The 13,424-nt window shown below is 33.5% G+C and overlaps 1 protein-coding gene across 5 annotated transcripts in view; it reads right to left on the reverse strand.

The window, feature by feature from the left end:
- The window catches only part of LOC128217638 (phospholipid-transporting ATPase ABCA3-like), a 50,166-nt gene extending 37,581 nt beyond the window's left edge, over positions 1-12,585 (reverse strand). For 3 of the 5 annotated variants that reach the window (XM_052924915.1, XM_052924916.1, XM_052924917.1), the window contains exons 1-4: positions 8,194-8,574; positions 7,335-7,577; positions 4,187-4,440; positions 66-303 (exon numbers count right to left, since the gene is read on the reverse strand). In XM_052924915.1, the coding sequence (XP_052780875.1) occupies positions 66-303; positions 4,187-4,440; positions 7,335-7,577; positions 8,194-8,491 (1,033 nt within the window). In that variant the 5' untranslated portion in view covers positions 8,492-8,574. Of the gene's footprint in view, positions 1-65; positions 304-4,186; positions 4,441-7,334; positions 7,578-8,193; positions 8,575-12,366 lie in introns of those variants that run through there. The other 2 variants (XM_052924914.1, XM_052924913.1) reach the window with 2 other exon arrangements.
- Between the last annotated feature and the right edge of the window lie 839 nt (positions 12,586-13,424).

Here is a 13,424-nt window from a genome sequence, read left to right on the forward strand (position 1 = left end):
ACTAGTACTACACTGGCCTACATGGGATTTTCTTTTTAGAGCTGCAGAAGAAAAATAGAATCTACCTTTTGAGAAGAAGGCGCTGACCATGAAGGCGAAGGCGATGGTGGCTATAATGTATAGCAGTAGGAAGACGAAGAATAGTGTTGGGTGTGTGTAGTTGATGATCTTGCCCCGCTCCCCGACCTTAATGTTGAGCAGGAGGGTGTAGACAATGACCACGGCAAGGAGGTAGACTAAGTTCTTGAAGAACCAGGACAGCCAGTACATGGACGTTTTCAGGCCCATCATCTTCATCGCCTCCTGGATAAAACAATGGACAACATAATGATACCATGGACAACAATGATTCTATGGACAACATAATTATACCATGGACAACAAAATGATAATGCTACCATAGAAAACATAGTTGATACAAGAGCTGTGGTAAGACAGCGTGCTCGACTACGCCGCTTTGACTTAGAAGTCAATACAAAAATGATGTAATATGTGCCTGTCAAAAGCAATAAAAAAATCGAATTAAAAAATGAACAAGAATCGCAATGTGACAAAACCAGGTTTTTAATGATTGGCAGAAGAGATTCAGTTTCAACTGCCTTCTTCTATTTTTTGTAACAGTGACCTTGATTCTAAGGGCCCCAAACACAATCCCATGGAAGTCCTCCATAAACCCTTCCTACATATCAAGTTTGGTCACAGTATGTCAACCATAATTGAAACAGTAATTTATTATTAGTAACAGTGACCTTGACCCAAGGGGGCCAAAAGGCAATCCATGAAAGCTCTGTATAAACTTGTCCTATATACCAAGTCTGGTCACACTATGTCAACCCTTACTTGAATTATTCAGTACTTACCATATTTCTATTTATAGCAACAGTGACCTTGATCTAGACCATAACTCTCGGGGCCCAAAACAATCTCAGGAAAAGTCTCTATAAACTCTTCCTATATACCAAGTCTGGTCACAATATGTAGACCCTTACTTAAGTCATTCAATACCAACCCTTTTTCTATTAATAGTAGCATTGACTGTGATCCTAGGGGCCTCAAACGCATTCCCATGAAAGGTCTCTATAAACTCTTCATATATAACAAGTTTGGTCTCTTTATGTCAAACCTAGCTAAAATTATTCAATACATAAGGTGACTTTAACACTGCCTTACCCCCAGCCCGCCGGAACAATGACGCAAGTCATTCAAATATATTTTTTTTCCTTTATGAAAATGTGGTAAAGAATATAAAAATGTGCCTTTCAAAAGAAATTAAAAGAGAAAAAAAAATCATTCAAGGCCCATAATTTGTATTTAGGGTTAAAATGGAGTTATGTTCCTTGTTGTAAGATGGTCGTCAATAATCATGCAAAGAATTAAGTGTATTGAATGAAGGGTATAGAAGTTTTTTTATTAAAATCCCAGCTTGCCCTAATTCATTAACCTGCCCATAATTTTAACCTAAGTCAATCAGGGGCCATAACTTATATTAAGGATAATATGGAGTTATGTAACCTCATTGTGTGATGGTCAATTGAATGAAGGATTATTATTAAAGTTCAATAAATATCCCAACCTGCCCTAAAACTTTCCATAGTCAATCAGGGGCCATAATTTGTATAAAAGATAATATGGAGTTATCTAACCTCATTATGTGATGGCCCTGAACATCTGTGTGAAGTATTAAGTCAATTAAATGAAGGGTATTGGGCTTATAAGTGAAATCCCAACTTGCCCTAAAACTTTAACCGCAAGCCGACGCCGGGGAGAGTAGTATAGCCCTCCTTATTCTTCGAATAGTCGAGTTAAAAATGGAGAACATAATTGATAAAATAGAAAACATAATGATACCATGGAAAACATAACAATACCATGGACAACATAATAATACAATTGAAAACATAATGATACCATGAACAACATAACGATACAATGAAACATAATGATACAGTGGAAAACAAAATGATTCCATGGACGACATAATGATTCCATGGACGACATAATGATACAATGAAAACAAAATGATTCCATAGACGACATAATGATTCCATGGACGACATAATGATTCCATGGACGACATAATGATTCCATGGATGACATAATGATACAATGAAAACAAAATGATTCCATGTACGACATAATGATTCCATGGACGACATAATGATTCCATGGACTACATAATGATACAATGAAAACAAAATGATTCCATGGACGACATAATGATTCCATGGACGACATAATGATTCCATGGACGACATAATGATTCCATGGACGACATAATGGTACAATGAAAACAAAATGATTCCATGGACGACATAATGATTCCATGGAGGACATAATGATACAATGAAAACAAAATGATTCCATGGACGACATAATGATTCCATGGACGACATAATGATTCCATGGACGACATAATAATACAATTGAAAACATAATGATACCATGAACAACATAACGATACAATGAAACATAATGATACAGTGGAAAACAAAATGATTCCATGGACGACATAATGATTCCATGGACGACATAATGATACAATGAAAACAAAATGATTCCATGGACGACATAATGATTCCATGGACGACATAATGATTCCATGGACGACATAATGATTCCATGGATGACATAATGATACAATGAAAACAAAATGATTCCATGGACGACATAATGATTCCATGGACGACATAATGATTCCATGGACTACATAATGATACAATGAAAACAAAATGATTCCATGGACGACATAATGATTCCATGGACAACATAATGATTCCATGGACGACATAATGATTCCATGGACGACATAATGGTACAATGAAAACAAAATGATTCCATGGACGACATAATGATTCCATGGAGGACATAATGATACAATGAAAACAAAATGATTCCATGGACGACATAATGATTCCATGGACGACATAATGATTCCATGGACTACATAATGATACAATGAAAACAAAATGATTCCATGGACGACATAATGATTCCATGGACGACATAATGATTCCATAGACGACATAATGATACAATGGAAAACATAATGATACCATGGACAAAATAATGATACCATGGACAACATAATGATCCAATGGACAAAAAATGATAAAATCGCTCATAAACAAGTGCTAAATTCAAACCACTATACAAGTGGTTACAAGTGTTAGCTACTCAAGTGATGCAAGTTCATTTTTCAGTGATGGTAAACCAACGACAACCATTTCTTCCAATTTTGAACAAACTGTAGGCTTACCTCCCTATTCAAGGAGCATTGCTAATTAAAGTCATGGAAATGAAAACTAGAAATGTTCAGAAAGCTGTCATTCAATCTTTCAGCAAATACAATTATCATCATATTAATTATAGTCTGCAAATACTTGTTCATTTTGGAGATTTAGAAACATTGATTTTGTGATTGTGCTGCAGTAAATTAAAGGTTATATGTTTGTATAAAGCCATATTTTTCTTTGCATTATCTTTACACAATAAACCAGTTTATTGCCATATACCAGTAATTGTGCCTTTGAAATGTAATATCAAGCTTTAGCTATGCATTTACCATCTTTTATATCATAGTCTTAACATTAATTGGGAAAGGAAATAATCGTTACTGCTTATTCTTGCTTAACCTTCAAGCTTTTTCTTTTTCCCTACAGCTAAGAAAAGGAAAGTCGAGTTCTTGGTTTTTAGTTTACTGCTTTCTAGAGGAATTTTTTGACAGACATGGTTCAGCCATTTTTTTTATTTTTTATTTTGTCTCACCTGATAAGTACTGCTCCTTTTTGTAAAGAAGTTTTCTCTCCCCTAGCAGGCACAAGTTTTAATATTTGTCATCAGCTGTACACAGTTATTTTTCATATATACAGCAAACTATATAATTATCTGTACCTTAATGCTGTCTTCTCAAAATCCCCCCCCCCCCCCGTCTGGCGTGTAAAATAAACATTACAGCTAAACAGGAGGAACTAACACAAGCCCGCAAGCACTGCAGCAGTAAAATGTGATCCAGGCTTGCTAAAATATTAGTTTATTTATATAGCAGGGCTTGTTAAAAAAGATACCAAGCAATAGAATAAGAATTCGGGCTTTTTCATCCAAAAAACTGATTTGATGACTGGACCGTAACTAGAATCATATCAATTGTTCCCACCTTCTTACAAAAGTGAAAAGTATGGCTTTATACCTTGAGTTTCTTCTCTTTCTCATAGGCCAGGTTTTTCGCCATCTGGATAGCATTCAGGATGAAGGAGAGCACAATAAACAGGGGTAGATTCTGCTGGAGAACGGTGGCTAGTACGTCATTCAGGTAGGGTGGGTAAACCATCTTTTTCAGGGCCACATCAATATTTCCGCCCACATTGCTCGAGGGGTTCAACAACTCGATGAATGCCTTGTCTACCAGGTACTGCAGTGTCAGAAAGCCGGTCTGACTGTAATCTGAAACATTGTGATACTAGTTTTTGTACTATATATATGTATAAGTGTTTTCTCTGATTTCATCTGTACATAAACTCAATTCAATCAATTACTGCAGCATTAAAAGTCTTATTGTTATCAAATTATTTGTATAGCATTATTTACATTTCATATTACTTCTAGCTGTCCAATAATAAAGGGCCATTCTTTGCAAAATACATTTATCTAACTTGGATATTCAAGTAGGTTGGGTGGTTGAGTACCATTGCATAAAGTCTAAATGCAATACATGAAGTAGTTGCTGAGATATTAACCTATGTGTGCTAACATGCAAAACTTTAACCATAATTTCTAAGTCGCATAATAAAGGGGCAAAAATTATATAATATGCAAGATAGAGTTATCTCTCCTGATTAATTAAGAAGGTTGAATGGTTGGGAGCCTGTGTATGAAGTTTCAATGCAATACATGATGTATTTGAATTTCAATGTCAAATAAAAAAGGGGCCATAATTTGAATTAAATGCAAACTAGAGATATCTAACTTGGTTATTTAAGTAGATTGGATGGTTGAGTACTATTGTATCAAGTCTCAATGCAATACATCAAATAGTTGCTGAGATATTAACCTTTGTGTGCTTACATGCAAAACCTTAACCAGAATGTCTAAGTCAAATAATAGAGGCCCACAATTTGCATTATATTCCAAAAGTGTTATCTAACTTCATTAAATTAGTAGTTTAGATAGTTGGGAATACATATCTAAAGTTTCAATGAAATACATGATGTATTTACTGAGATAATGACTTAAAGTTACTTACATGCAAAACCTTTTAAGTGTAATAATAAAGGGCCATTATTTGCAAAACACATTTATCTAACTTGATTATTCAATTAGGTCATCAAATAGTTGCTGAGATATTAACCTATGTGTGCTTGCACGCAAAACCTTAACCAGAATTTCTAAGTCAAATAATAAAGGCCTATTATTTGCATTAAATGCAAGTAGAGTTATCAAACTTGGTTAATTAAGTAGGTTGGATGGTTGAGTACCATTGTATAAAGTCTCAATGCAATACATCAAATAGTTGCTGAGATATTAACCTATGTGTGCTTGCACGCAAAACCTTAACCAAGGGGTGACGCCGACGCTTGGGTGAGTAGTATTATTCTTCGAATAGTCGAGCTAATAAAAGCTGTCAAAAGTCAATCAGTGAGAGTGCAGCTTTAAATATTGAATTTCAATTATGAAACAGAACTGTATGATAATATTCGTCTATGATGAGGAAATATTAATGACTGTGTACTTATATGGAAATAATGTGTTATGAAATGTGAACATGTTAGTCACTCAACCACAAAGGAAGAGATTGTCACACTTGAGTTTAAATATTGTAAAGTTTGATAATGTACCAACATTATTATATTACGAGTATGTCCTTTAATCTTAACAGTCTTTATTTCATAATGACTTTAATATTTTTATCTGGCCATTTTTTATAATTCAAGATGATGCATGATGAAAATGCCATTCTTATCTTATGTTATTATTTATCTTCTTTGTTTAAAGACTTTTTTAAAACATATTTAATATGATAATCACTAGTCATTTATATATATATATATATATATATATATATATATATACAGTGTTTTATAAACTAAGTTGGCTGCATGATCAGACTCAAGAAATCAAGTGTGAAATAAGCTTTTCCTGATAGAAATGTATAAAATGTCATCTGCGTGAAAAAGTAGTAGACCAAAAAACAACATCTTATGAGCCTCTTGTCCATATTTGATGTGTTTTCCACACCATTTTGCTCTTCCCAGTTGAAGTAAAATGTGATTGTGTGAACAACTGGAAACTTTTGGTATCTAACATCTTATAATCCTGATGAAAAGTGTTGTTACCTGCTGAGCCATTTTATGAACCTGATTGATAATAACAAGGCACTTGATATGCGAAATTGCGACTGTTGTGGAACTAACACTGAATACTACTGGCCTACTGGCACATAAAGGAAGTCTGCTACTAAATATACATTTGTCTTTTTATTTAACAATAAATGACATACTTATGGTAGTGATTCATGAATTTCCCCAACCTTATGTACTTGTTATGACATCAGTACTTTTATGAGTGAGACCAGTCTTCAAATATTACATTATTTTAAGGCCTAAATGGTTGCTCTTTGGTGACTTACATAGACTTATCAGGGAAATAAAAATTCAATTGCCAAGATTCATAACACTGTTCATTTCAAGTTTGCTTCCAGAAAATAATCGGCAAATCTCGGAAACAATGATCTATTTTTAACTGAGGTTAAATACCTTTATGGAATCTAATTCAATGAATTAGACATTTTGAGTTTCCAATTTTTCGTTTTTATTCCTAAGAAAGCCATTTTAATTTACTTACTGATTTTTGAATTCTTGCATTTTCAATGCTTTTCAATACCCATTGACACTAAGGTGCACCTTATCTGTAACTCTGAGTGAAATAACAATTTGATATTATTCACTTTTAAAATTTATGATTGCTCTCACTTCAAAAAAAGAATGTCTGTGGGCCATAGGGCAGGGACACAATTTCCACAATATCCCTTAGTTTGCATACAATTTGGTGTTTTTTTTGTAAAACAATCTAGGTTGCATCATTTCATATCTTATTATTAAAGTGTTATTGTTTTTTGTTTCAGTAGAAGAATGCACATATATGGAAGTTTAAAAGAGATCTATAAATCAGAAAAGATAACATTTTTGAAATTTCTATGACCATCCATGAAATTTCTATGACAATGCAAACGAGTGTTTGATGAATTTACCAAATGTGAAGCATTACTATGCTCTTTCAAATTCATCATAGAAGAGTATTCCATGCAAAACTTGCCATAGCAACAAAAAGGAAAAACTTACAAGGCTCCCCGCCGTCGGCATCTTTGTTACGCGGCCCAAAAACTTGAAAGAACTGGAATGTGCGGTCCGTCCGCCACCGGTCATCGTCTGCCTTGCCCTTCCGCCACATCACACGAAGCTTGTAACTCAGGTCCAGAGGCGTGGTGCTTGTGTCTGACGTAAACACCACCCCCGCCCACAGGTCAGAATTGTCAAAGTTTTCATACTCTTCTAGTAGCTCTGCTTCAGTGTCAAATCCAACCTCTGAAGAAATGATAGGAATATCATCTGACACAGCATTACACAACATTTTGTCATTTGAAGTTAGGAAAGGTTACATGTTTAGTGAATAATTTGATATGAACATTTTCAATCGGACAATAAAAACTCTAACACTTGCATCGAAACTTATACTATATACTTATACTACAACACTTAATATTACGTCATTAAATAAAACCTGCAAAAGGCCGGAAACCTGTTCAAATTTAATTGACATTGGTTTTAAAACAATACAAGTCACACAACAATTATTTATGCTGCATGGCTTTCTACTCAGTGAACAGATACCCAATATGTATGAAATAAATAACTATATTCAATTTTATTCAGATAACAGCCTAAATTTCTAGCCAACGAAATTACCTATTTCTATTTAGTATCACTCTTTATCATTAATACTTACAGTTTCACAACTTTACAGACTGCAGAAAAACACTTAATCTAAATCAGTTAGAACATATTGCTTAAAACCTTAAATAATGACTATGATGGGCTCGCTCACCTCATTAGCTCTGCCCTTCTTATTCATCTAGTGTTTACGCAATAAGTTCAAACTTTTCCTGAGTATCTTTAAGTTATTAGTAAATCATGAACTTACTTGTCGTTGCATTTGAGTAATCAATGACCTTTTGAATTAGGGCCCTGGTGAATGTATTATTTGGAGTGAAGTATATTGTTGTCTTTCCATCAGTTTCCAAATTAGACTCCAATGAAAATCTATCCCAAAGAGTGTTTGTGGTAATGTACTCCGAATTTGAAGCTGTTCGAATAGCAAGCAAAATGGCAGCGAAAAATAGTGGAGCTATAATTTCAAACGCAGTCACAACTTTTTTCCTCCCCTGCAGTTTAAAGTTCTTCCACAGAAGAAGGCCAAACTGGCTTCCGGCCGACGACATGGCGAGATCACTCCTGAAGAACTGTCTTGAATCTTTGCTGTACTACAATATGCTGGTTACAGGTGTCTACAGTCAAACTCCACCTGGAAATAGGATGAAAAACAAACCTCTAAACTTCTCATCAAATATATAAATGCCTTCCTAAAACTTCAATTTGTTTTTATTTTGGTAACAAACCGTTATAACTTTTTGACAAAGTGCATTTGTCAAAAAAATGATTAAGAACAACTATTTAGTTTGAAATCAGTTCTTTTTATCTAGATTCACAAGTAAAATGGAATCAGCATTATTTAAGCAGCAGCTTTATCCATCAACAAAAACATCATCATTCATTTTCTCATTGCTATCTGAAAAGGTAGAAAAGAAACTTTCCAGTCACATAAATTTCCAAACCCTAAATACTACCTTTTATGCGCATTACAGCCTTATATTCGGTTGTTGTCATTAACTGAAGCTAATATATCCTATTTCACAAATCTATTTTTACTCATAGTTAAAAGGTAGAACTCCACTCAGATCAATACAGGTCTGTATTTTATCACCTCATTTACCAGTACGGCCTTCTACAGTATTTCAGGTAACAAAGAACAGTTAAGACAGAGGATATTAATCACAATTCAAATATATCTTATTACACATACTAACATTACACATACCAACAGTAATAGTACATGTATCATTATCTGCAAGCAATCTTAAGTACACAAACATTCTATATCTCCTATTTAGGCCAATACAACAAAACTTGGAATATCATGTCTAGCATTTTTTATTGACATGTTCAAGCTCTACAGAAATTCAGACACTCTCATTCAGTCTCATTGAGTACATCACTGATACAAATTTTTGAATTCCTAATTATTGATTGTTATTTTATCTTATATCATATATAATTTTATCAATCAATGGGACAGTCAGCTTAAGGGCTACGACTTACAAACAAGTTAATTTACAAATTCATTTTCCCAGGGCCTAATAAAGGGTGGCACCACTGTGCATCTATGTATACCCTTAGGGCTCAACATCTGAATATCAGGGATATGCTTCTTTAAGTTGTCACATTTAAGCAAATCATCAATGTTAACTAAAGGTCATGTTAACTAAAGGAGCAGGCCATAATAAAATACCTCAAGTGCTCATAAACTTTAAAGTTTATTGTCGTAAAAGACTGATATGACGGTATCTTGTTCATGATTTGTACCCAAAATGGGCATTTTGTCAGAACAAGTACGTAGCTGAGTGAGACATGCTTTACTTTTAAAACGATGTACCAGATTTTGTTCTCATAATTATAGTATAACATTTTAACAAGATGGGAGACAATTCATTAGTAACTAATCAATACGAATCTGTTCAGTCCAATGTCGGATTTCAAATTAATTTTGACACAATCTTACATTGTGTTTTTTTTTCCTGTTTATATTCTTAATCATATTATTTGATATTATTCATGCAAAATAATTTGAATAGTTTTCAGCATTAGAAAAATGCGTATGATCCACAGTATAAACCAATTTCAAAATGTCAATTTTTTCATTTACAATCACTGCAAATAAAAATTACAGTAATGTTTTAAACTACACAATTTTACATGAACCTTTTTATGAAAAGTAAATACCAACAGACTTCATGAAATTCCCTTTTCAGATTCAAACTTATTTCTATAAAAAATATTAAGTCCATTTATATTTTACCGAAACAGCAAAGTTATTCAATTTTATCACGGCATACAATCATGGTGACACGACTGTATGATAGATAAAATCAGCAGACAATTACACTTTCATTACCAGTGACAGCATACTTGGACATGAATAAGATATCTCTAATTTTACCGTATTACAAAATATCATCTATTGGCCATTTTATTTACATTCTTTTTACATTAATTAACGATACTACTAACTACAGTGCCAACACTAGAGTACAACACACTCCGTGAACAACACACATTGTAAGGTACGAGATGATGACCTTGCTGGGCGGAATGGAAATAATAGCTGTATTTATGATTGAATGCAGCCACCTAGAGTCTCAGCATCTCCGCACTAGCCCACCCTCATTCCAGCATCGGTAAGGCTGACCAACGTGTAAAGCTGCTAAGGTACATGCCATTACAATTTCCTGGGATGTATATGGAAGGTTTACAGTGTCAGAAATCTTTTAACTTAATATATTGCTAGTAGATCACGCAGTAATTTCAATTTAGCAGTTGCAATTAACTTAAAGACTTTACCCTTGGGAGTCTTTATTATTTATATAATAATTCACTTCATTGGCAATCAGTTTAAGCTCAGATATACACTACAATTAATTAATACTATAAAAGTATTAATCATAAATTTAAGAACTACTTCTACTGATGTACTGGTATGCATTTGAGGTTGTTTTTGATGGAAAATGGCCCATGTGTTCTGAATGAGGTACCTGGGTACATGCATGTAACTGGTTCAACTCTCATGTCAAAGAGAAAGGAAATGGTGTGTAGTTGAAAGTAGAATAAGATTACAGTTGAAACTAGTTGGCGTGATATGGCAATAGGCTCAATATCCTCTTTGGCTCGAACCAGATTAAAAGGACCAATTTTTTTTACTCTTTGTTCATATGAAATTTGATTGGATGGCTCGATATCTTGAGGGTCGATATTTCTCCAAGCTCTATTGTCATTTTTCACAGTCCCAAGTAAGATTTTCACACTTTGTTTCGTAAGCTTTACTCGATGTCATTTTAAGGGCTCGGGTAAGAAATTCACACCTTGATTTGTTTACTTGGCTAAAATCATTTAGCACAAGGCGCTAGTGGATAAGATTTGCTTGATTGGTATCACAATAATTATCAAATTTAAATAGTAAAAAACACTTTGAGCAAACATGCCGTCTTTAATTGGCATGAGTACTAATTTCAAAATTATGGCATTACATGTATTAATCTAAATGCATTTTGATAAGGTGTCATTCACATAAAAAAATTGTGCTGAATGCTGCTCTAAATGGAATCATTTTTACAAATCTCAAATGCTGAGTAATCTAGAGAAGGACCCAGTACAACCTAAGCTGTTCATGTGTATTATTCTCTGTATAAAGATTGCGTGTTTATTAATTTCACATACATGTGTTTATATTTCATTGCGTAAATATATAATAAAAAAAGTTATTGTATAAAATGTGTCATGTTGCGAACAGTATGATGCATGTAACTAATTCCAATAAATACTCTTATCTTGCGGAGATAACATAGCTAGTAACAAACTAAGTAACCAGAGACTTTCATTTACGTACCAGAAAAAAAATACACTTAATTTTTTTTGGCCGGTCCCTGGAATATCGAGCTAACGGGTTATAACAATTATAAAACAAGTTAATAAGAACATTATATTTATCATTCCCCTTGGCATGTTGTTACACAAGATTGTGGTTGAAAAGCCAAACTCAGTTCATAATCCCCATTGCATTGAATGAATGTCATGCAATTTATCAAAATTCATTAAAACATGTTTTGAGCGACAGTCTCGGACAACATCATTCAATGTGTATCTCTTGAAAGTATTGAAAGAACTCAGCAATGTAGTGGTTGTTTCCCAGCGGGAACTGTTGAGTGCTCCACTTGAGTGATAGGTAGTGTTGGTTAACATATATAAATAGGGTTTATAATGCTTAAATGATGGAACACAAAACACAATATATAAGTTATACAGGTAAACCATTACAAGACACCTGTAGAGACCCATTCTGTTCATACAATCTAAATTTATAACAGCATTTACTCCCATTACCTCATCGGGTGCTGTATTTCCTTTATGGTTAAAGACAAATAGTGCATAAATTATACTGTTATATAAAGTTTTCTATGCATAAATTAAATCAAGAATAACATACCTTTTCAAAACTATATCAATACCTAAGTTAACACTGTAAAAAGGAAATATTCCCCCCACTAGCAGCTACAGGAGGTATAAATGGTCAAAAGTCAATAATAATCCACCATACCTTGTATCACATTCCTCTGCATGTATTGTGTTGTCAATATATAATAAAGCAAGGACACACCTGTATTGGTACCCACAGTACACTACCAGGGTAGATTATCACTAGATATTGGGAACCAGTGCAATAGGTCATAGTATAGCACATGACCTGAACAAACTACAGTCACAATCATACCCTTTATTCCATGTCCGTAAAGTGCAAATATTATTTAAATGAAACTTATACTGACATGATAGAAGAAGAAAGCTGCTTTTCCCTCCATATACCTTGAAATGGTATTCAGGTCACACCAAGATTTTATAAGTGTCAGTAGAGTAGAGTATTAACAATGTAAAAAAATAGTGAAAGACAAGAATTGGATCATTATCCTGTATAAGCTGTTCAGTTATATAACGAGGTCATGTGTGTTAATCAGAACATAACGAAGAACTTTACAGTAAATAGAATGATCGCATGTTACGTAAATCATTAAACCCTCCATTTATCAAGCATACCTTTTTAACAATTGACTTCAACGAAATATATAGTTCTTCAAAGAAATATAGATTTAAAACATCAAAACAACTTATAGAGCCAAAAAATGATCAGCCAAAAACTGTCCTCTACAGCTCTTAACATAATAATCTAGAACTTGATTCATTCATTCAAGGAAGTAAATTGAATATACAATGTAACAAAACAATTGTATTTCTTTAGTGGAAAAGAAAAAAACTGTTAAAAAAAAATAATAATCTCTAGGCGTATTTACCCATTTATCCAATTTATTTCATATAGAAAAAACTGAATGAAAATGTCACCATCGAAGTTGCACTAAGGTTTTTTTCTTTTAAGTGCATTTTTAGTAACACTCTAGTTAAGAGACGTTTGTGCCAACACTAAGAAGTTTTCATGAAAAGTCAGTATTTTTATGAAATGATACTTTTCACGGTAAATTATGACAAATTTTA

Source organism: Mya arenaria, chromosome 14 (assembly GCF_026914265.1).
Source record: "Mya arenaria isolate MELC-2E11 chromosome 14, ASM2691426v1".
Taxonomy (NCBI): Eukaryota; Metazoa; Mollusca; class Bivalvia; order Myida; family Myidae; genus Mya; species Mya arenaria.